The sequence below is a fragment of the Hoplias malabaricus genome, chromosome 17, assembly GCF_029633855.1.
Source record: "Hoplias malabaricus isolate fHopMal1 chromosome 17, fHopMal1.hap1, whole genome shotgun sequence".
NCBI lineage: Eukaryota > Metazoa > Chordata > Actinopteri > Characiformes > Erythrinidae > Hoplias > Hoplias malabaricus.
This window is the reverse complement of record NC_089816.1, coordinates 10526698-10552273: the sequence shown is the minus strand read 5'-3', so window position 1 is coordinate 10552273 and position 25576 is coordinate 10526698. Positions and strand designations below refer to the sequence as shown.

At 39.4% G+C, this 25576-nt stretch overlaps 1 protein-coding gene across 1 annotated transcript in view; it reads right to left on the bottom strand.

The window, feature by feature from the left end:
* fat2 (FAT atypical cadherin 2) overlaps positions 1–24658 on the bottom strand; it is a 46634-nt gene extending 21976 nt beyond the window's left edge. Inside the window, exons 1-13 of the mRNA XM_066648690.1 lie at positions 24496–24658; positions 15985–19276; positions 15199–15510; positions 12974–13032; positions 12210–12521; positions 11392–11602; positions 7911–8050; positions 7043–7318; positions 6627–6837; positions 2421–6467; positions 1638–1834; positions 1259–1412; positions 536–769 (exon numbers count right to left, since the gene is read on the bottom strand). Of these exons, the coding sequence (XP_066504787.1) occupies positions 536–769; positions 1259–1412; positions 1638–1834; positions 2421–6467; positions 6627–6837; positions 7043–7318; positions 7911–8050; positions 11392–11602; positions 12210–12521; positions 12974–13032; positions 15199–15510; positions 15985–19252 (9421 nt within the window). The 5' untranslated portion in view covers positions 19253–19276; positions 24496–24658. The remainder of the gene's footprint in view (positions 1–535; positions 770–1258; positions 1413–1637; positions 1835–2420; positions 6468–6626; positions 6838–7042; positions 7319–7910; positions 8051–11391; positions 11603–12209; positions 12522–12973; positions 13033–15198; positions 15511–15984; positions 19277–24495) is intronic.
* Between the last annotated feature and the right edge of the window lie 918 nt (positions 24659–25576).

The following is a 25576-nucleotide window of genomic DNA, read 5'->3' as shown; positions in this document are numbered from 1 at the left end:
AAATTCAGATTTGAATTTAATTACACAAATATGATAAAAATACGCATGCATGTGGAACGTGCAGGTGTACGATAAAAGAAAAGCAATTAAACAGACTGTTACTGGATTTTATAATCATCAAAACTGTCAGAAGAAATAAGCAAAGAGCTGAGTCCGCTATAGGGTTGCAAATAGGGTCAGAGTAATTTGTAACTGTGCAGAGGCCTTGGGCCAGGACCTGCAGTGGATATTGTACTTGTTCCCACACATCTCCAGGTGTGGTCTGGCACTCCCTAAGAGTGTCTGTCTATACTGTGTTGAATCCCAGATCAAACATTACACACCTTCACTCTCGCTCCAAAATGTTTTGGCTCAAGGGAGAGGAATGAGAGGCTTTCAGTAAAAACATTTGGTGAGTATTCAATCTGGAAGGCCTTTTTGTTCACTATCCCTCATACCTGGGTTTAAATACTATCCTGAATATGCATGACATGACAGTATGTTCCTTGTAGTTCAGTGAATTTTTTTTTTACCACGCATCAAAGAGTGGCCGTACCTGTGTCGGGGTCTTTGGCATAAATGACCACAATAGGTGTCCTGACAGTGGTGTTGTCAAACACAGTAACCTCATAGTGGTCAGTGGAGAACTGTGGTGGGTTGTCATTCATGTCCTGCACCATAAGCATAATGTCGGCCTGGCAGGAGCGTCCACCACCATCGGTTGCCTTGACAACCAGGTCGTACTCCGTTTCCTTCTCTCTGTCCAAGACTGCGAGGGTGAACAGCTCTCCTGTTTACAACATGAGCTGATTTGTGTTATGACTTACTGGGAAACGGTAGGTACACATCAAGTAAGTACACCCAAAGATCATCTACAATTTCATGTTAAGACAAGTTACTAATTTGCAAAATCTGCCTTCAGTCCCTCAAGCACATAAAGTTCTTTTTGTAACAACATTGGCTTGGGAAATTATTATTGAAATGATTATAACAGAGCAAAATTGCAGTTTCACACTTTATATAGATAATTCTAAATCTAAATACAGTACACACGTCTGATCTTGGTAACTTGATATAGTATCCATGAGGACGGATAAAACAAAAACGAAACAACAATGATCGATGAGAAAGGAAAACGACAAGCTTTTAAAGGCAAGGGTCTCTGAGCAACCTAACTGTTGCCAGGTTCGAAGATATGAAAGAACATATCTGATCTCAGACGATAAATAAAACTAACAGAAGGGAAATCCAAGCAAGCAGAAAGAAATATCTGTTTTACCAGTTTTGGGGTCAAGATGAAACTTGTCTGCATTCGGGCCGTGAAGAGTGAAAGAGACTTGTCCATTCGTGCCAATGTCTGGGTCAGAGGCAGACACCTTCAAAATGAAGAGACCTGATGGGGAATTCTCCATCACTGCTTCAGTGTACAGCAGCTAAAAATAATTGAAAAATTAACAAAAAATATATATTTTTGAAGAATTAACAAAAGTATTTTTGGCACTGAATTTGTTTAATTACATTTATTTCAAGAGCACAAACCGAACAATCACTTAGCTTCATGGCAAATTGGAACTATTAATCAAATGATGATTAGTTCAAATGGTGATTAGTCTCAGCACAGATTATTATGAGCTTTATAATATGAACTCATAAATTACCTGCTCACACAATGGACTGTTGTCATTGATGTCAAGAACATGGACCTCCACTGTGGCAACAGCTTGAAATTTTCCATCTGTTGCAATTATCTTCAGTTTGTGTTTGTCTTTGACTTCCCTGTCAAGTGCACCTTTGGCAGTAACTCTCCACTCTTCTCCCACTGGGTTGACCGAGAATTGGCCCAGTGGGTCTCCATCTGCAGTGAAGGTCAAGATAAAACAGGAATATCAACTGTGCCTTCAAAAGGTTTACACAGCAAGAATTACACAGCAAGACGTAACACTTTGATTAGATGTCAGTGTTAACTGTTCTAATATGTGCTACAAAATAGATCTAAGACAGATCTAAGAAATTGTAAAATCGATCAAAAGCTGTAGTAACAAAACTAATGATTATCATTTCTTTAAAGACTCATTTATGTTTTGCGGTAAATATTTGGATACACACTGAGCCATCTGTCTGTACTGTACATTCTCTGAGTGTTCACGGGTATGGACAGGACAGGACAGAACAGAGCAGTACAAATGGAAACTATTGGGGCAGTTTAACATGATTTATGAGTAAATTTAAGTGAAACACAGCCACTCTCCGTTTACATGTGGCGAAGTCTTTAATAGCTTCACAGACCACAGCTGTTTTCACCACTGCCTTTTACGCCTTTGTTTTTTGTTTTAAGTTTAACGTTATGTTGCCTACCATCCACTCCAACGTAAAGGATGCATTGTCATATTTATTTACATAAAGCGAGAATAAATGATTGTTGGGACCATGACTGAACTTACCCGTTATATAGCATGTGACTTGTCTGTTATCTATAGACAAATCTTTATCCTCAGTTGTCAGAGTGACTATAACCTCCCCAGGCCTGCTGTTCTCAATGATTGAGCCTTGATAGAGCTCCTCTGTGAACTGAGGTGGGTTGTCATTTACATCAGTTACTGTCACTTCCACAAGAGCTGAAGAGGAAAGCTTGACACTGCCTCCGTGATCAGTGGCAACCACATAGAACTGGTAAAACTGTTTGGCTTCACAGTCTATCTCTTTCAGTGTGGTTATCCAGCCAGTCTCTGCATCAATGCTGAAGATATCAATGATATCGTCTGTCTCTCGCTCCAAAGTGTAGGTCACTTGTCCATTAGCATCCTTGTCTGCGTCATTGGCTGTCACCTGGATGACTGTGGTACCAGAAGGCATGTTTTCAGCTAGAACGGCCTTATAAGGGTCAGCCTCAAACATTGGCTGGTTATCATTAACATCCTGGACCTGGATGCTGACCGACACCAGAGAAGCTACATCTGTGCCATTATGATTTCCTTGAGCAAGAACATCAATCTGATACCATTTGGTCTTCTCATAGTCTATGTTCTTCTGCACCACAAGAGTGCCACTGTCTTCATCAAGTGCAAATACTTGGTCCCTGTTGCTTTCCACAGTGTTGCCATCTACTAAACTGTATATCAGCGGCATGTCTGCATCAGCCTTGATCGTGCCTATCTCGTATCCAATCGGGAGATCCTCAGAAGCTGAGAATGTATACAGTGGTTCAGTGAACCTTGGCAGAGGAACTTCTGGTGGCACGACGTTAACCTGGACCGGCACAGTGGAATTATAAAAGGGAATGCCACCATCTCGAGCTTGAACTTTAAAGTTAAAGATCTTGTTCTCCATTCCAACCAAGCTCTCTTTGACACTGACCACACCGGTAAATGGATTAATCTCAATGACTTCCTCAGTCACTTCCTCAGATTCATCTACTGCGTAGGTGACATCTGCATTCTTGCCTTCGTCAGCATCATAAGCCATTATCTGAATAACAGGCGAACCTTTATTTACTGTGGACTGAATGGAGACATGGTACTGAGAAGCTTTGAACTGGGGGGCATTGTCATTCTCATCCGTGAGAATGATCTTTACGGTGCAAAAAGCTACTCTGCCACCACCATCCTTAGCCATGACTTTAATGGCAATCACTCTTTGTGAAGGATTCTCCCTGTCCAAAGGCTGAGCAGTAACAATTTGTCCTTCACTGTCAATGGTAAATTTTTCATCTGCAAGCTTGTTGATAATGGTGTAGTCCACACTGCCATATGGTCCGTCATCAGGATCAATAGCAGCTAGGCGAATCACACGTGTTCCTGGCTCTGCATTTTCAGCCAACTCGGCTTCATAAATATCCTTGTTAAAATAAGGGCTGTGCTTATTGCTGCTGGTCATGTCGATGTTTACAGGAGCAGTGTTTTGAAACACGCCATCTGAAACTGCCACTGTAAGGTTGTAAAATGGATCCAGATTTCTCTTGCAAACGTTAGAGAATGAGATAAGACCAGAGGATTCATTGATAGCAAAGTACCTTTCTTCATTACCTGAGAGAATTTTGTATTGGAGATTGTCCTTGCTATCAGGATCCGAGGCCTGGACTTTGATGATTATGTGACCACATGTGGCCATTTCATCCAGAGAGGCTCGATAGTGTGACTCGCTGAAGTTTGGAGGGTTGTCATTGACATCCACGACATTCACGATAATGTACGTTTCACTGCTGAGAGGTGTTGTACCATTATCTGTGACTTTGATTTTCAGTTGGAACTGCTGTGTGGTCTCATAATCTAAGACCTGTGATGTTATTACAACACCTGTCAATGGCTCAATTTTAAAATAACTGGTTTCATTTTTTCCAGTGTCAACTATTTCGTAGGTTAAGTCTTTGTTTCTCCCTGAGTCTCTGTCAAAGGCAGAGACCTGTATAACAGATGTATCTGCTGGAAGACCTTCCATGAGTTCCACTGTGTAAGTAAGGTTATCAAATACAGGCGCATTATCATTGACATCTTCCACATCTATTTCTACTTTGGCCTCGGAAAAGGAGCCAGTCACGGAGTCTGTGGCCTGAACAGTGAGTAGGTGCTTTGCCTTTGTCTCGTAATCTAAAAAGTCAGTGACACTCAACATGCCTGTTTTAAAGTCGATGTGAAAATATTTTGATGCATTTTCTTCTGCGAGGTTGTAGATAAGGCGATAGCCCTCTGGATTTCTTGCTTGCACATGCAGGATAGTTGTGAAAGGTGTAATGTTTTCAGGCAGTCTCAAAGGGTAAAAAAGACTTTGAAATATAGGGTGTGAACGGTTTTGCACTTGGATGTACAGCTCTCCAAAAGCTGATAGACTCGGTTCACCTTCATCAGAGGCGAGCACAGTAAGCACATACTTATTTAATGACTCAAAGTCTAGGGGTCGTTGAAGGGACACATCCCCAAGATAGGGATCAATCCTGAAGAGATTAAAATGCTCCTCTAGTGTGTATATTATAGATCCATTTTCACCGGTGTCATCATCAGTCGCCAGCACTTGGAAGAGAACATCCCCTGGTTCGGTTTCCTCAGAAATCATCAGAGTATGGGGAAGGTTTGATATGATGGGTGCATTGTCATTGATATCATCTATATAGACCTTGACGTGAGTGATGGCTCTACGTGGTGGATTTCTCATGTCTCTGACCTCCACAGCCACATCGTACTCACTCTGCTCCTCTCGGTCAAATGGAACACCAGTGGTCTGCAACACACCTGATGAAGTCACCATGGAAAACTTATTGTCTGGGTTCAGAACAGTGTAGATCAGTGGTTCATTGAGATAGCTACCTGTGGCTCTCAGTACTGTTAAAGTTCTTATAGATGTAGTGTTTTCCAGGACCGTTCCTATATGCATTCTCTCTTCAAACTTCAGACTAGTCTCTTTGATTGTAGTGACATTAATTTTCACTAAAGCAACATCTTTGTACAAGCCATCTGAAGCGACAACTTTAAGCTCATAATAGGATGGGAAGCCAGAAAAATTATTCACTGAAATCTCTCCAGTAGATTGATCTATTTTAAATACGTTTTTGTGATTACTCTCTGCAATACTGTACGATACTGAGGAATCTGCATCATGAGCCTGTACTTGGATGACTTTCATATCTTTAAAAACAGGGAATGTGATGGAAGCTGTATAAACAGGTTGTGTAAAATTAGGGGGACAGTCATTGAAATCTAGGACACGAATGTTGACTTTGCAAGGTTTGGCAGAGCTTAAAGAAGGCTCCCCAGAGTCCCACACTTGAACACTGAAGACAAACTCTGGTGTTGTCTCAAAGTCAAGTACAGATATCAGGGAGATGGTGCCCATGCTCGGATCTATTTTGAATGTTTTCTTCGCCTCTGGCTCTTGGATTTGAAAGATTAGCAGAGCGTTCGAATCCTTGTCAGCATCTGAGGCCTTGATCACCAGAGGGGTATTGTTCTCCCCCATTACCATGCTGTTCATAAGTGCAGACTCGCTGATCTGGCCGTAGTAGTTGTCTTGAAGGAAAACAGGGGCGTTGTCATTTTCGTCAATGACATACACATAAACAACAGAATCCGATGAGGCCCCCGCTGTATTTGTGGCTCTTATTTGAAGGCGGTAGGAAAGGCACTCTTCAAAATTGAGGGCTTTTTGGACAGATAGCAGCCCTGAGTTAAAATTGATGTGGAAAGTCCCATTAGGGTCACCATCTTTGATCCTGTAATTTACAGCAGATGGACAGCTGGCTGAGACAGAGAGCACTGGAGAGCCCAGCGGACTGGCCTCACTTATTTCAGTGAAGTACTCATCTTGCGTGAACTTTGGGGCTGTGCGCTCCGACAGCTTGACATGGATGTTGACAGGGCAGAGGTCAGTGCGCTGGGGGAAACCCTGGTCAGTGGCCTTCACTGTAAGGTGGTATTGCTCTTGGGAGAGCCTCTCTAATGACTTAGCCACACGGATGCTCCCTGTCTCTTGGTCAATGTCAAAAGCTCCATCCACGTTCCCTGTTAAAAAGAAGGAGTAACATTATTTCATTTTTACAACTATAGTTGTGTTTACAAGAAAATAGAGCACATTATAGCTGTGTCTTGTTACTCTTAATTGGCAACAATAAATAATACAGGCCTTACAGAAATCAACTTTGGTGGTTCTATTGCTTTTACCTGAGTAAATGGAGTAGACAATCTCAGAGTTGCTGCCTGTGTCCTTGTCCAAAGCTTTGACCTGAAGCACTTCAGTACCAGCTTGTGCCAGGTTGCCAATGCTACCCATGTAATGAGTGCTCATGAAGGTAGGTCTGTAGTCGTTACAGTCCTCCACATGCACCACAGCTTTTACAAAGTTCCTCTTCACTGGGATCTCCTGATCACGGACCTACATCCAAATATATAAGGTATTGTTTTTTGGATCCAAATCAACTCCAAAGCCAAAAGTAAACCTTTAATATGATTTATATTATATGGGTTTAAATAATTATGAAAATGTATGGCCCAGTTTGTGGCCCAGACCAATCAATTCTCTTCTAGTAACTAATATTTTCCCTGTAAACATTTCATATCTGCGATGTACTGAATTTTACCATCATAATAAGAGTGTGTGTGGAGATGGTCTCGTAGTCCAGCTCCTCAGTCAGGACAAGCACTCCGCTCTTGGGATCCAGATGGAAGTGCTTGAGGCTGTCAGGGTGGAGGCTGCTCTGGATGGAGTAGAGCAGCCTGCTGTTGGCGTCTGCGTCCTGGGCACTTATCTGTAGTATCTCTTTCCATGGGGCAGTGTCCTCTGGAACACTGATCTCATACAGATTCTTCAGAAACATGGGTCTGTGCTCATTCATGTCCAAAACTCGGATATATGCCTGAGAGTCAAGAAGAAAGAATGTCAGACCTGCAGAAGTGTTTTGGGGAATGCTGATAAATGTGTTCAGGGTTAAAGCCATATTTCACCTGAAAAGAAAATTCTTTATAATTATATTTTGTGGATTTTTTAGTGGACGCTTACACCACTCCTCTTAGCAATGCCTACACAATCAAAATTCAATCTATATCAATTGGTTTTGTAAATTAATATAGTCATTTTTTTATCTACAAAGAGGCATGTTGCATAGTGAAAAATATAAATGTACATGATATGTTTCCATTTTTAGACATGACCAAATGCCACACAATGCCAGGAAGCAAATGCCAAATCAGCTTTTCCCCCTCAAATTTTTAAAGAAGGCATTCATTTGAGAATTCCTCAGATACATTTCTGACACTGATTTACTGAAACTTACAGTTCTTTGAATCATTTTTTTTGTACGTTTGTAGCAGACCAAATATCTGTCGCCTGAGGCAGAAGAGATCGTGGCCTGTCGTAGTGAACTCCATCTGCACTCTGGGTTGAGGGGATAATATGTTCACTGAGTCATTAAAATGTCATAGCACAACATGTATTACACATGCATTTACCTGAGTGGTGATGGTCTGGGAGCCGTCTGTGACGCTGATGGTGAGGTTGTAATTGGATCTTCTGGCTGCATCCAGACGCCTGGCGATGACAATGCTCCCCACATTGCTCTCAATATAAAAGTCCTGGTCCTCGTCGCCACCTAAAGGAAGACACAAACTGCTGTTTAGAACCAGATAACTTTGAAGAGTTCTGGGGCATCTAAAGGCCAACTGTCTGTGTCTTTCAACAAAGCCCTGCATGGACCTGCATACAATAACTGACAAGTGAATAGCACAAAAACCAAGATGATAAAGCATAGTTTACATTCAGCTTCTTCAAACAGAATTAATTGCATACAACTTGTTTAAATGAGTGATAAGCTTACTCTTCATCCAGAACCAACCATTTTCATTGATGGCCACTCTAGCATAATAGACCACAAGCCTGTGGGACTAAGCCCTAGTGAAAACCAACAGTACACATTTCATCTACATGCGTGCGAACAAAGTCACTAAATGACTTTCAGCACAGCACCACAAATCCTCCTCTTTCATGCTCTTAAAAGAAAACAAGGTGGTTTGAAAATCTCCCCCACCCTGTATCCCCTCAAAATGTTGAGTACATGAAAACAAAAACAATTGTTTCTGGGGAAATAGCTGGCATGAGCAAACTCGGAACAGACGCCTCAGTCAGTAGGGGTAAACCCATGCCTGCTTTGGCAGATGGTGTTTATTAAGAAATCTACCTTTTGAAAGCTTGCTGGTCTTGTTAAGTGAGAATAAAGCCACTCAGTGGCCTTTTAACTTCTCAACCATCTATTCATTGCCCAAAATGTATTAATTAAGTAGCTTCTGTACAGATTTATGTGGAGTGACATCCTTTTAACAGATCCAATGCCCCATGACCAGCTGTGACTAATGCTGAGCTGACTGATCCTGAAGGAGGCTTTGAGAGAGTTTCTGAAGAAAGCCTGTGTCTTTGTTTCTAATCGATACATAATTGGCTTCTGTAGATGAGGGCTGAACCTCAGCTGCCCAATTGAAGGCACATTATTCATAAAACACAGAATGTAGCATGCAACTGTCAAATCAATATTTTGAAAAAGTGGTTAAAGTGATTTTTATATGGTCTGATCTAATACTTTCTATTTCTAAGCGTCTGAGATGGTATTGAGGCACTCGGCAGCACTGGCGCTTCGTGACTGTTTAGCGAATAGCATTTGGCTTCAAGGAGTTGGCAAGAATGCTAAATGACTGACTACATGATATTTGAGCGACACATTAAGGTTGTGAGAGGCTTGGTTAGACCATGTGTGATATACACCATTCATCCAAAACTTAATGGCACCTACTTGTTGCTAAATTCTGTCATTCTGTCAATTCTGTCAGCTCCAATGACCATCCAGGAGCACATTTTAGTTCTACAATTACGGACTGGAGCCTGTCCGTTGCTCTGCATACTTTAAGAACGGCTGTGTCTAAATCAGTTTTAACCGCACAACACACACAAACACACTACCACCACGTTAGTGTCACTGCAGTGCTGAGAATGATCCACCTGCATCATACTTGGTCTGTGAAGCTCCTGTTGGGCCCCTGACCCTTGAAGAACAGGGTGAGGGGGAAAAAGTATACAGAGAAACAGATCAACTACTGTTGCTAATTGAAGAACTACAAAGTGCTCCTGAATGATCACTGGAGCTGAGAACTGACAGTGCACATACAAGGTGGTGGTGCATATGTAACCGCAGTGTGGTGTATACATGAGCCAATAAGTTATCACTGGAACTGTGTTCCTTAAAGTGATAACAATCACAAATGGAATAATGATCTAACATGAGCACCGGAACTCACCAATGCATTTGTGACTTTGAAATGCAGCCTAATTCTCACAGCAATGTTCCAAAATGTTCCAAATGTACCACAAATACTTTCTCAAAGAGTAAAGGAAAGCTGAGGAATATGTCAAATATGGTACCTGGTATTCAGTGGCATAAAAAATACACTGCCACCACATTCAATAGCATTCTGAAGAAAATATCATCTTTTCACATGAGTAATAAATGCAGCCGCGTGTCATTTTTCAATTACAGAGCTATCATTTCATCATAGAAAAAAAGTAATACAGCACATTCATATAATAGGCAAGAGTAATAGAGACCAGTATTGCATGCATGTGCATAACTGTGTCTCCTGCACTCAACAGAAGAGCTGTGCCCCTGCATCCGGCTGACGACAACATTTCTGACTCATTTCCTTTCAATTTCATTTCTCTGTGAGTTTGTGGCTTAGAACTGAAATTGTGGCATGAAGGTCGACACACGCTTCTATTTAATACAGCCCAAGCTGAGAGAGAACTCTAGGACAGTGAGGGAGTGGAAGCACTGTAGAGGGCAGGGGACACTGGCCTGTCATCTGAGGAAAAGTGGAGCAGTGGGAGCTCTGCCTTTTGGCTCACATCTTATCATGGTGTGAGAAGCCACAGTTAACTGCTCGAAAGTACAGGGCCAGTGGTGCTTTAAACTGAGCTCAACGTAAACAAACAGCACAATAGTGTGTAGGCAATGCTCTAATCCACTTGGAGTCTACAGCTGAAACTTAATACATTGATAGAATCAACCAATTTACTTATTAAAATGTTAAAAAATTTCAACATAATTTACCAGCAGAAATAATTCAGTCCATACCTTTAGCCCTGAGGCAATAAAGTTTGTTCTAAAACCTAAATTTCTGATGAGCTGCATAAATATATGTTCAGATTGATTGTCAGTAAAATGCCCACTTCCATCTTCTTACAATTGTTTTTGGTTTAAGCCACACCCATGGTTCAGTATATTCCTGTTCCACAGGTGGGTAGTATTGACTTATTTCAGCTGTTTTAGATCAACCACTTAAGGTGGAACTGATTCCATCCACAAATTTTCCATTAAGGTTAACGCATACTGAAACAGCTTGAGTTACAGATTAAATTCTCTGGTAAATTAAAGAGTGAATAAACACTGTTTAATATAATAGATAACTTGAATAAAGACAAGTTAAGCATGTTGTTTAGCTGTAACAGAGTAAATCTCTAGATATGTCTGTTGCATTTAAGGTATCATTATTGGTATTGATATCACTGTCATAATATTTTAACAATACCCTACTTTAAGCATATTTATGCATATTCAAGCCAAGAATGAAAAAGCAAACATTCCTGTTTGACTTTAGAGTAGCTCCAAAACAGTGGGACATTCTATTTAACATTAATGACATTTAAAGCTATTACTGTTTCCTCATACACAAAACTAATAAACGTAATCCCAAAAAGCACCACTTTCTCAATTTCAAGAGTAAGTCCATGCTCAAAAAGCTTTCATCATTTGTTTTTGTTCTGCCAGTGTTGGCAGAGACAGCTGAGGTGGGATTATCTTGAGAAAACACAGGAGCATGTTGGTGGCAGTTGGACTTGTTTACAGTTACTGAAGCAGAGAGGAAAGCAGAAGGACAGCAGTGTCCTCACCTGTGATGTGGAACCAGAGCAAGCTGGGAGTGATCTCTGTGCTGATCAGACCCACAATGTCAGTGACCGGGTCAGTCTCCATGACAGCAAAGGTGAAGTGGGCCTCATCAAAGGCCAGCGGCACTGAGCTGGGCTCCGGCATCGGCAGCCATTCCACATCCAGACGTGACTTGGACGTTCTTGCAGGACTGCCATGGTCTGTGGCTTTAATCTAAAATGTGAAAAGCAATAAATTTCTGTAAGTTTCTTCATTTTTCAAAAGGGGCTTTTGTTTTAAATTGTGCACGCTTAAATGTATTCTGTGAGGTGAATTCTCAACATATAGGTGGCACAAATATAAGATAGAACTAGGGGATGGACATATTCTTCAAAGAAATAAGTGAACTGTAAGCAAATATAGACTCTAAACAGCAGACATTCATTCATTCATTGTCTGTAAGCGCTTATCCAGTTATTCAGGGTCATGGTGAGTCCGGAGCCTACCTGGAATCACTGGGTGCAAGGCAGGAACAGACCCTAAGGGGGGCGCCAGTCCTTCGCAGGGCAATACACACTCACACATTCACACCTATGGACACTTTTGAGTCACCAATCCACTTACCAATGTGTGTTTTTGGACAATGGAAGGAAACCGGAGCACCCGGAGGAAACCCACGCAGGCACAGCGAGAACACACCAAAACCCTCACAGACACTAGGAGCAGGACTTAAACCCAAAAATTCCAGGTCCCTGGAGCTGTGTGACTGCAACACTACATGCTGCGCCACCATGCCACCACTAAACAGCAGACAATTTGTGTTTTAAATTTTTTTTTTTACCGTGAGGATGCTGTAGTTGCCTCGTCCAAACTCTCCTCTCGCAGTCACCACCCCTGTTGTGGGGTCAATTTCAAACTGGCCATCCATGCTGCCATCTAGACTATATGTGATCATGCCATTGAGCCCTTCGTCATCATCCTGGGCGACCATCCGGTAGACCTGCTGGGGTGGTGCTGTGCTCTGGCGCTCAGGGAGCTTGACCTGGAACATCTTATGTCTGAACTGAGGGCTGTTATCATTCTCATCTAGCACCTTAATGACCACTGTGGCAGTGGAGCGCAGAGTGGGAGCCCCGTTATCAGATACGATCACCTACATATCACAGAAATCGAGAGAAATATTGGGTTATATGTGTTGTGTTTATATAAAACAAATTATTGCATGCAAAACTTTAATTTGTCAATTATTCAGGAAGTTATAATTTAACAGAAAATGTAAAGAGTGCAATAACATTTGCATGGTTCAAAATGTATACTGTTTTCCCATATTTAAATTCAACCTTTTTAACAATGATTAAATGCCATGAAAAAAAGTCTATCCAACATTGGCATTATTCATAGATGAAGTAGATTTCAGCAGGGTCAAAAGAGCTGTTTAAATGTAATTCTGAGATACCTGTACAGTGACAGGGAGGAATGAATTCAAAATGCACCACATATTTTATCTGGAAATGCAAATACCAATTCTAAAGCATTGAACAATAAGATAAAGGTTCAGACTTGTGCTTCCTGAGCTAATTTACAAGAATCAGCAGGTGACCTCACCTCAATAATGTGCTCTGCTTTTTGCTCCCGGTCCAGATCAGTAATAGTGCTGATCACACCTAAGTAAACAGACACAGACAGAGCAGTCAGGAAAATAATTAGCACTGCCCTTAGATGGATGGCACACCTGTTTGTGTACCTCAAACCTCTTTCTTCCCACAGCTTTGCTTTCTTAGTTGTGTTTATCCTGCTGCATTGTTTACATGAGGTTAACCTCTTGGAAAAAGTTATTCTTTAGCTTCTCTCATTTGACCTGGTCAACAGTTCTGTAGGTTTTTACAGTTGTCAAAAAGCATTAAGTCTAACTTTCCCAGTTGCCAAAGACAGTGACAGTGATTAGGCTTCATAGGCTTGAGCAGAATTGCTGCAATGGCTGAGGAACTGAGATATGTCCTCAAATGCCACATGCTTAATTTTGCAAATTAGCATGAATGTTTTGTTCTTCTGTGGTAGCTTCTTACAACCAAGCATGAAATGCTCTGGATTTATGCTCAACCCTCTTCTGGTTTAAGACACAATTTACCACCCCAGCCATAAACATCTCACTGTTTTACAGACTAGGCTAGCCGTGAGGACCCAGCTGCTTTTACAACACTCAAAACGTATCCTGCTGGGACTTTAACTGTGCTCTTTATTTAGGCAGGTGACCCCTGTTACAGCAATTTAAGAAAATGTGGTTTCAACATTATAGCCGTCATCTGGATTTCAGAATCTGACAACTATTCCACACCTAGGCTAAAACAGCTAGCTAAATTAGCATAAACTAACAGGTTAATGCCTTGAATTGAAGTCATTGCTATTCACTGCTGAAATACAAAATTTAATTTAATGAACATTTAATGGAATGTTACTTGAATAGCTGTGTAGAAAAACTGAATAAAAAACTTTTCTGAGTGTGTCGCAACCATCAAATTAACAATCACAAAATAGAAATAATGAAATAACCGTTCAGTGAAATATTGGAACTCTTTTTTGTGACTGTTAAATAAAAGGATTTTTTTAATCTCATATTTTCCAAAATATACAGCAGTTATTTCCTTTCCATCATTAAATTTACAGTATATTCCTATAACCAAAAAGACCATGCTAATGTAAACGGTGTACCAGGCTTGACAATATTATATAAGCTCTTCTCCCGATCCACGGTATATTGGTCTTTAGCAAGTACACGTACTGTTCTAACCTTAACAAGATAGCTGCTCTAAGCCATTGAGGCAGTAAGCTTAGTCACACTGGTCTCTGTAGAAATGACTCATCCAAGCCTTGTTCGAACACAGAGATACAGAGCTCTGAGGGCCTTTTTGCCTGAGGAATAGATATGAAGAACAAAGCACTAAAATTTGTCTTGCTGTTTTATGCTGTTGATTTGACTTTGAGGCTCAATATTGATGTTGTTACCATTTCCTTTTCATATAATATTCTTCTTGATCTTTCAGTGCACTGTGTTGGTTTTACCAAAGCACTTCCTTTTCCTTTTAAGTAATTTAATTCAGCTTCACATCAACTTATTTCCACATTTACTACAGAATATATTAGCATTACAATGAAAATAATTAGTGCACTGTGCTGCACTAAAATGCAGAGGGCCCTAAATATACTAACAAAAAAGACCACTCTAACTAGACCTTCGAGTTTGCATAACACCTTTGTGAGCAACGGACTTTTGTAATGTCATCAGTACAGGATGGTAGTTAGTTTTGTGTTGTCCCTGTTAGCCTGGGGTGGAGGTGATGAAGCAATAAAGAAATAAGAAGCCGTGAATGGACAAGTACAAGCTTGTGATGCAAGGTAAAGCTGTTGTAATTTTCCTAGGGGCGCTTCAAAGGCTAATCCGCATTGCTGTCAAAGGTCAGACAATATGTTTTTTGGTGGGGGGATTTTTGTGCTCCAGGGGGCTTGTAATAAAGCTTTCCCCACCTCTGAAAAAAATTCTGAAAATGATAAGGTTTTGTGAAGAGTAATTATTTAGTCTATTGTTCAAGTTCTCTTTGCAGCACACCTTGGTTACACCTTGTTTGTGCCTGAACATGTTTGATTGAACTGTGATGTAGGACATGTTATTTCAGTATTGTTAACAGTTTTTTTAACACATCAAATAGGTAAGTTTATGCTCTGACTCAGAAATGCTAGCAGCTGCCTGTGCAACGCACATTGGCCAAATGGGCCCAGACTTCAGCACCACAAATATAAAGCTTTCAAAGATTGAGAATGAAAGACCTGTTCACCTGTTTTTGAGTCAATGGAAAAATATGTGCGTTGAGAATCCAAGATCTGGTAAGTCACCTTCCCCTCAGAAGACTTGTCTGCATCTGTGGCGGTGACTTTCAACACATATTTGTCTTTGGGCAAATTTTCATGGACTGATGCAAAGTAGATTGGTTGGGACAGCTCAGGAGGATTGTCATTAATATCCAAAATCTCAATGAATACTTCTGTCCAGGACACCAAGGGAACTGTGCCCAGATCAGTGGCATATACTGTCAGCCAGTAGTGCGGAACAGCCTCCCTGTCCAATGTGTCTGCTGTCCGAATCATTCCTACAGCAGAGAAACACGCAGTTTTCAATTGCTGAGTGCATATGTTAAAATGAATAAAGATTCATACACTTATAGGGTTGGATTGCTGCAATTTGCCAATACTTTTGTCTTCACATTTTGAAGTGGTATGTTTTAAAACAGGCTAAGGAAAATGCAACATGTGGTATGCATGTATCATTACATAAACAGCAATTAGTGCATCATTTCTTCTTAGTTAGGGTAAATATTCTCAATAAATGTATATACCCAATTAGCAAAGACATATATGATATTTTGTATTTACAGTGCACTGAGTAACTTCTCAAGTTCCAATTTCAGCTTGTATCCGACTTCTATGTTTGAGTATATACTGACCTATTTAAATGACTAAAGTATACATCCACATGTATGTTTACATGTAAACATTTTTAAATCTACTGTGCAAATAGAAATAAAACAGGAGCAGTCAGAGAGTAGCTGGGAAATCAAACCTACCTGTTTCTTCATCAATGACAAAGACTCCAAGCCCTGTCCCATCATGAATATGGTATCTGACTACTCCATCTCTCCCCAAATCTTTATCCACAGCTGTTAATGTCAGGACTGAAGTACCAATTCTGGCATCCTCCATAACTGGAGCACTGTGTACAAATGAGCTGAATACTGGCTTATTTAAATTTTCATTGACATCCAGCACTTGAACCTCTATGAAACATGATGATGATAACGATCTGGGGTTCCCATGATCTACAGCTCGTACAGTAAGATTGTAAAGCTGCTTTCTTTCAAAGTCCAGTTCCTTCTCTAGAGTCAGTAACCCCGTGATTGAGTCCAGAAAGAAGGTGCCTGCCTCACTGTTCTTCAGATTATAGCTTATGAGGCCTCCACTGCCCAGATCTAAGTCATAGCTCTCAACCCATAACAGCACAGTGCCTGGAGGGGCATCTTCAGGGACTTTAATCCTGTAGAATTTGGGTACGAATTTTGGAGGATTATCATTGATATCTTCCAAAACAACCACTAGATCTGCAATTGAGATAAGCTGAGGATCCTCTTTCGCTTGATCCCTGGCTTCAATCTTTAAGTCGTATCTGGAAAAGGTCTCTCTGTCCAAATGCCCTATAACCCTCACTTCCCCTGAGGTTTCATCAACTTTGAACAGGTCGGTAAATGTCAATAAGGAATACTGAACAACTCCATTGTCATCAAGGTCAAAATCCACCGCCTGTACTTTGAAGATGCTTTTGTCAGTCTCTGTGTTTTCAGGTATGTTCAGAACATACCTTGGTTGAGAAAATAAAGGTGGATTGTCATTAGCATCCAGGATATTGACAGCAAGAAATTTATAGGCAGATGTCTGTGGGGTGCCTAAGTCATACACTGTTATGTTCAGGATATAGAAGGCTTTTGTTTCTCGATCTAATGGACAGATAAGCTTCAGTTCTCCTGTGTTCATATCAAGTGTGAAACATCCTTCCTCGTTCCCACTTGAAATTGCATAGACAAGCTTTCCATTAAAGCCACTGTCATTATCAGTGGCCTTAATGTGTAGTATAGGTGTATTGAGAGCAAAGTCTTCCCTGACATCAATGGAACTTGGAACATCAGGAGTAAACTTTGGAGAGTGGCGATTGATTATGTGGACATCAGAGAAGGACTCTTCTTCAGCAGAAAGCACAGGCTTGATTGATTCAATAAGCTTCTCAGTCAGCTGCCTGAACACTCCAGTTTCTTGGCAGTCTGTGGTGAATTTCTGGCCCTCACCCATGACATATACAGTGACAGTTGTGGGGTCAGCACTATATTTGCCATCTGTTGCTGTTATTTTTAGGTCATATGAAGGATTTTCTGTCTCTAAAAGAACTGTAGAGATGGGCTGAGCTAGTGTGATAATGCCAGAAACAGGGTCAATGGCAAATAATTTATCCTTATTTCCAGACTCGATTGCGTATTGGATTTGCTCCAGCTCATCCAAGTCCACTGCACTCATCTCTAAGATGTCCTTTCCAACTGCAAAGTCTCGAGGTATGGTGACATTGCATGCCACCCTCTCAAAAAGTGGGATGTTGTCATTGATGTTGGTCATGGTGATGGTCACAGCACATTCACCGACACGGCTAAAAGGGCTACCACTATCAGAAGCCCAGATCCTAAGATGGTACCATCTCTTCATTAGCTCATAATCAAACTCTTCTGAGGTAGAAATAACACCAGTCAATGGATCTATGACAAAAGGCAGCGGAGCTGTGTTTGCAATGGCATAGGTCACAAAGCCGTTGTTGTCCCTGTCAACATCAATAGCTAAGATGGATAAAATGCTTGTTCCTATAGGAACATTTTCTGGCAGTGTGGCCTGGTACGAAGAGGAAATAAATCTAGGAATATTGTCATTCTCGTCCGTTATGTCAACTACGACGTGAGCTTTAGCTTCACCCTGATTTACCATGACATCAAACTCAAAACGAGACTTCTTTTCAAAGTCAAGAGACTCAGCGGTAACAATAATGCCAGTTTTTGCATTAATCTTGAATTTACGACTATCTGTGTTATCACTAATACGGTATGTGACATTTAATAAACTGGGATGTACAGATGCTTTCAGCACGTGGGTTTTAGGAGGGGAAAACTCACTTAAGGTGACGCTATATACGTCCTGCTCAAATGTTAGTGATGTAAATTGTAGGGGAGGAATATGGATGTCCTTAACTGGTGTTAGCAAAGGGGGGTTACTTCTGTCTTTGGCCTGAAGGGAGATATTCAATCCAAATGGGTTTTGTGGCCAGTTAATCCGCTTTGTCGAGACCACTTGAAAGTCGTTACCCTGCAAAGCAGATGGAATAATCTCAAATCCTTTCTCTGTGTCCCCTGCAACTATATTCAGAGAGACCACTCGTGCCTTTGCCTGGGGCTCTATCATGACATTCATGCTCATTCTGTCTGTGTCCATCTGAGGAGCCTGGGTCGTGAAGGGCGTGATGAGAGTGAAATTATCTTTAACCTTTTCCACGTTTACAACAACTGTGGCAACATTTCCAAACTTTTGCACCCCAGAGATTTTCTTGGTCCTGTCCTCTGCCAAAATGGTTAGGTCATACTTATCTCTCTGAGTGGCGTTAAGCCTTTTGACAAGCATGACCGTGCCTGTGAAAGGATCAACGGAGAATGGATGTGATCTAGTGGTGAAAGAGTAATAGAACTCGGCGTTGCTGCCAATATCAGCATCTGTGGCACTCACTCTCACAACACTTGATTTCACTGGTGTGTCCTCCCTGATTACCATGTTATAAGATGCTGGGTAGAAGAGTGGTTTCAGGTCATTTGTATCAAGCACTTGGATCGATACCTTTGTTCTTGCCTGGTACTCGTAGGTGCTCTCTGTAGCTTCCACAGTCAGAGTATAGATATCCCGTACCTCTCGGTTGAGTAGGACAGGAGAGAGTGAGTTGCCACTACCGGTTCTTATCCTCAGGAAGCAGAAATCCCCCAAGGCAACCTCCTCGGCCTTGAAAAGGCCATCGTCATCACCGGCGACAACTCTGTACTTGATGTCCCAGAAAGAATCAGAAACTACGATGCCCATTCGAACAGGGCTCTCCACATAGGTCCTGGGGGCAGAGTTTTCATTAATGGTGGCATTATACAAGTGATGGGTGAACCTCAGAGGAGAGCTGTCCTTTTCCAAGCTTCCCCCAGTCCGGGCTATGTGCAGTAGGACTGCGATGACACTGAGCAGTTTAGCCCTGTCTGTCAAGGCCATTCTCATTGGCTCCACATGGACCCCTCAGACCTAAAGCAGGAGAGAGAAACCGAGAGGAATGTGAGTTGAATGTCTCATTACGTGTTTGAGAGTGGGATCAGGGAGCTCGACGAGTCATGAGCTGTTAATGAATCATTTTCATATGTAAATAGACTGTGGCAATGGACAGGTTAATACAGACTGATGCTTTTCACATCCCTGAAACCACACACACACACACACACATTCACATACACAGTCACAAACCCACATAGTCTCTGTTGCCAAGTGAAAGCCCACAGTCAGGTATTCGGACTCCTGTTCTAACATGTCTTGACAAAAGCAGTATTATATTGTCTGAGCTTGTAAAGGAACTTTGAGCCTTTTTGGACAGGTGATTTTTTTCACACAATAATTTTATTCCCAACTATAAAAAAAATAAGGAGAGACATCTATTGTTGTTTTTATCCCTAGAATATCCGTTAACACTCATCCCTGTATTCAATATTTCTTTCTCAGTTTGTCTTGGACTGAGGTTTAGTTGTAAAACACTGTGACGTACAATGTGTTATATATACTACCGTTTAAAATTTTGAAAACACTTATGTTTATTATTGCACTTTATTTAATAAATAAATTTGGAGTGAGAGGTAAAACTAAATATGACACCACTGTAATAAATTATATTATTTAGGATTAATTTCAAATTTAATTTCAAATTCTAATATCACTATAACAATTTTACTGAAATATAAAATATTAAAAAATTTACATTCCTTTATTCATTTTTACTGTCTGGTGTGCTTCTTTTGTTTTATTGAAAGCATTTTTTTTTAATGCATATACTGTAAAATTTTGTGAAAAATCAACCTGATAGTCACCTAAACTTGAGTTTTAATAAACTAAATTAGGTTTTTTGTACCAATAACTTATAAGGACAAGTATACATTTGAATAACCTCAGAATCTTAAATATTTTTCTTCATTTCACTTGTTTACAGTACGGTTGTTCTCAGTAACACTCCACATAAATCCTCCATTCAGTGTTTTTTTTTTTACTAATGCATTATATTCCATGCCACTGCTCTGAATAGTAAAGTTATAATTTCATGCAAAACATGTTATAAATGAAGACTGTATGAAGTCAGGGTACATACTGCATTTGTCTAACTGTTCATAAAAACTTTGTGAATACTATATCCCATTATTAAAAATTCACCTGTACAATATTCATATTTCAAAAATGTATTATGTATAAAAGTTGACTTTATGGCATCATATACTCTTAGTATATGAAGTGGTATGCATAAGTTTTCTATGTATTATAAGATGTTTTACATGCTATTTAATGCACAATCAAAGTCACATAAATATGATATAAATTATTACAATGAATTATTTTGATGTCAATTTCTGCAAAAAATATATTTTTAATACATTTTATTGCAAAAAAATATAGGAAATCTGGGGACTTTGCAATAAAATTTGTTAAATAAAATAACATTAATAATGCATTAAATCTATTGTACTTATATTTAACTGACAAAAGTACAGATTTCCAATGTTCTCACTGATGAAAAGTATTCTGTTTTGTAAATACAAACAAATGTACAACATGGCACCTGCAACACATTGCACACAGTTTTTTTATGGAATACCATCTAAGAGCTTGAAGGTCATGCACATTCAATAGTTGTGGACTGAGATTTCTTTGGATTCCTTGAATCTTTTCAGAATATTTAGTATGGCAGATGTTAAAGGCCTAAATTATTTGCAACTTTGTGTTGTGCATTTTTTAACTGTTGGATCATTTTTCATGAAATGATCTTTTAGAAGATGCAAATTTTATACCTTAAATACCATAAATTAACCTATATATTGTGGAGCCAGTCTTGACCCCAACCAGAGTGCAAAGCAGTGAGAAGTGAGTGAGCAGAAGCCCTTTTTTTAACTATTTTGTCATTTTGCTTCTCTTCCTTCTTCATTCTCGTCCTTAACATTTTTATAATTGACGTCAAAAGGGGAGCAAAATCAAAACAGTCCCTTTTATCCCATGTTTTCTGACTTTGGCAGATCACAAAATATGTTTGTGTTTGTTTCACAGTTTGGGGGTTGGTAGGCTCCATAACCTGAAAAACGTGCACATGTACTGGAAAAAAATGGTACCACTTTAAAATAAGACTTCACTATTAAAAGTCTATAAATGGTTTACCATTTGTGTATGAATATTATTAATTAGGTAGTAAATACATTCAAAATCATTAACAATCATTTATAACATAGATAGAAAGGACAAAAGTGACTTGTTGGTTGCCAAGTAGTAAAACCACATCCATCTACACTGTTAAACCTCAAATCTTACAGAAGACTGACCTTACTTTGTGCTTGCCATCAGTTGACATTAACCCTGTCAGCTTCAGCTCTTATTTGTTAATACGTTTTACCATTTAATAACCAGGTTTAATCAATAGACCATTGATAGAGTGCATTTTCAGAGACTTATGATAACATATGAAATGTCTAAATTCACATTCTCAGGTGTTATTCTCAGCTTATTCTTCATCTCAACATTTTTTGTAAGTTATTTAAAACTTTAACTATTAGACAAAAAAGAAGTAACTGTTTTCCTTTCTGTGTTACCAATGACAGTTGTTTAAACCATTTATAAACCTTTATTAATGTATACAGAGTCTATACATATACTATACAATGTACATATACTATAGTCTTATTTTAAGTTTGAAACATGGCCAGTTTGAGTCCTATGCCACTGGCAACTGCTTTAATTCATGGAAATGTATTTCCAGCGAGGTCTGTAAACGAATAAGTGTCTGGAAATGGCCTTTGGTGTCTTCTGGCTACTTTGTAGGCTGTTGTTAGTCAAACAGCTGGTTGAAAATGCTAAGCTGTGAACCCCGTAGGGGGAAATGAAGGCTCGAAAGTGGCAGAGCAAGTGAGTAAGCACGTCTGTTAGTAATAGGATGTGTTATGTATTCTCATTTCAAATCACAACCCACAGTATCAGCTACGTGTAGCCACACGCTCAGGCCAGCAGCAGCAGAGGTTTTGTACACGTACTCTTTTATTATGTGGGCACAAATCTGTCAAAGTGTTACATAGTGCTGAGCTTGTATCAGCTCCCTGTTACCTATGTAATGCTATCCATTTTTATCAAAGAGATCTGACCTATGGCTTTAGTACCTGTAGCTCTATATAATTGCTCTCCAAAACATTTTTCCCTATTTGCATTCTTCTGGATTATTTGAACATATCAGCAGCCATTTACATTATCTTAAGATTTCACAATAGATGGGCCAATAGAAATACTCCAAAACTACTTTAAAGTTTAAGATTAATTAAGAACGATCAGTGGAATCAACCAATCACACACAAAGTTTTACAATGTGTGAGATGAATTGTGAGATGAAAATCACTCTAGGCCTACTAGAAATTTGAAATATGTCTCTGAGTGTGAACATGTCAGATGTCAGAAATGAAAGAGGGCCAGTGACTGAACTTTGTACTGAAGTTCACTGTGAACTTGCTATAATATAAAATAAACCACATTTAATATTTTTATAAGGTTTAAATACAAAATGAAACATACCCTACAAGTTTCACAAGTCACTGTTTAATCTTGAACACCCAATGTTCATTTGAATTATTATTTGCATCATTGACATAATACCAGAATCCCAAACGGGTGCTAGCAGAAATTAGCATTGTGGCTATAAAGGTGACCTGGGTTAAGGTCCAAATTGAAGGTTCAGCTTCAATGTACATGGTCGGCCTCAGAATTGATTTGGTTAAAGTGATCATTTAAAGAAAACCCATGTTGCAATGGCGCTGTTGTGTCAAAATCCACATAAGGTTAAAACTTAGCTCAATAAGTTGCTGTCAGTTCAAACTAAGTTAATTAAAAACGCCTTCAGGTTATAATTTTAATAAATGGGTTTTTGAGGGTGTGTGGAATTTGTTTAATGCCTAATTACTATAACAGGCATGTCAGGCATGCTGTCTCACACCAGAACACCACTGGGTTATAAACATTAAAGACAATCTGGATAGACATTGTAGAAACATAACTCCTTGAAAGAATTGTAATTTCTTTAGTAATGGTTTTAAACACGAACAATGGACAGTATAGACGTTTCTGGGAAACATTTTTGTTAAGTTTTATGATAAAGCCTAGAAGTTAAATGTATTACATTTTTTGTGACTAGATTAGAATACAACTCCTTGGTGTAACCTGTGTGGTGCATGATCAATAGCAACTTCATTTGCAAAATAATATTAGATATGATAATGAAAGTCCACTGTCAGTCAATGTGAAGATAATCCATAACTGTCAGTTTAGTTGTGTCCACACCCACTGACACAGAGTGGAAATGATCTACAAGGAAGTTTCCACAGAACAGACAATTAGGACTAATTCCAATTTACAATGTTGACTTTCTTCTCATATGATATATATCAGGATAAATGAACCTAGGAGGGTCTCTCCATATTTCAGTCAGTCCCTGCTCTGGCGGTCACATAAATTTACCAGACTTCATGTGTGGCTTGGAATGAGAGGTTCGCATTATGGGGTCAAAGGATAGATGGCCAGTTCAGTTTACTGGCAGTGAGGTTATCCTAAGGCCCATCTTTAATGTGCACATCAGGTCATTCCAGCCTTTCAAATAAATCAGACCCAACTGGGAGATAAACCAGAGTTTAGGTCCTAAGAGTTATGAGGAGTAAATCAAGCCAGGTTAAGGAGTGTTTATTGTTTCTCCTCACTATAACTTGTTTACAAATCGACATTGTTTATGCTCAAATTAAGATCATTTCTAAATTCTGTATTTAAATTCTTAAATTCTGTCCAACTGCTCCATGACACTGAATTGATTCTCGCAAAGTTAGTTGTTTTCAGACATCTCAAAGGAGTGTAATTCTATCATTAGTTTTCAATGTCTTTTTGGAAATTCAGAAAACAATGTCAATATTTATTTTCTCAATTCTTTATATGTAAGTTGTAAACCTCTTAATTTATCACAATTTTCGTTCAAAAAAAAAATGCAGAGCAATTTAAAATTTTTGTAAAGTTGTTTCACATGACAAATGAATCTTCATTTAGAATAACTTAGATATAGTGTTAATTAGATCTCTATTTTTAAACCTATTAACAGTCAGATTGCAAACTACAAAACAACAAACAAATTCTAATTCAAGTAGGTGCAATTGTTTCAGAACACACTACTTGCACGTGTGTCTTTGCAGTTAGCGTACCTGAGGTCCGTAGCGAAAATCCTCATGGAACTTTCAGTAAAACTCCCTACAGTTTTGGAAGTTTAGTATCCCAATGCAGCATGAGACCTTGTAGTCGTCCTCCCATAATGTATTTAAAATGAAATTAAAAGAAACGAAAAAGGCTTGTTGTGCGTCACTCAGGCTAATTTCCTTTTTTCTCAAGAGTGAAGAATGAGTTGCTCTGGTGGTGAGACACCTTGTTCCCTCAGGAGGTTGATCTCCTCCCTAATCTGTCCCTCCCTCCATTCACCCTCCACCCCCTTTCCCTGTCCAACACCCAACCAGGCACATGTCTCTAACTCACTCTCACTCTCTCTCTCTCTCTCTCGCGCTCTCTCCCTCTCACTCTGTTTGGGCAATAGGCCACAAATATTTATAATTAAGGATCTTTTTGTTCATAAAAGTCTGATTATCTTTTGTGGGAATGTAGCCAGCCTGAATGAAAGTGTTTCAAGCAAAAATGAATATAATATAAACCTAGCTTTGACTTGATTCTACAATTACTGCAGGATTTAGGCAGTCATTTTCTTTCTACCCCTCCATCCCCACCACTACCCAAATAGAGTTATTGTTTTAATTATTTAATTTCAATACCATCTCATTTATTTCTCAACTTATGTGACAATAAAAAACTGAAATTATTTTAGCATTGTTTTCTCGTTGTTTATCTTAAAGTCAGTGCAAAAAATAGAAGCTCAGATGACTTTACACAGAGAGAGTTGTACATTTTTCATAGACTACTCTCATCAAGTTTCTGGTAAAATCACTGGCTACTCTAAAAGTACTGAATTCATTCAGGATTATAATTCTTTTTTAAAATGAAGACCTAACTGCAAAACCCCAGCATTGAAAAGTAATTGCAATGCAAATGGTAACTGACAAAAAGTAAAATACTTGAAATGTCATCTTTTAACTGTGTGTTTTGCAAATATTGTAGCTGTTAAAAGCATGTTTTTCTTCCTCGTCTTTTATATTGTTGTTTTAACTATGCTTGTGCCTTAATGTATGCCTGCTTCTCTTGGGTTTGTTGTTGTTTTCTGTAAACTGTGTCACCTGCATT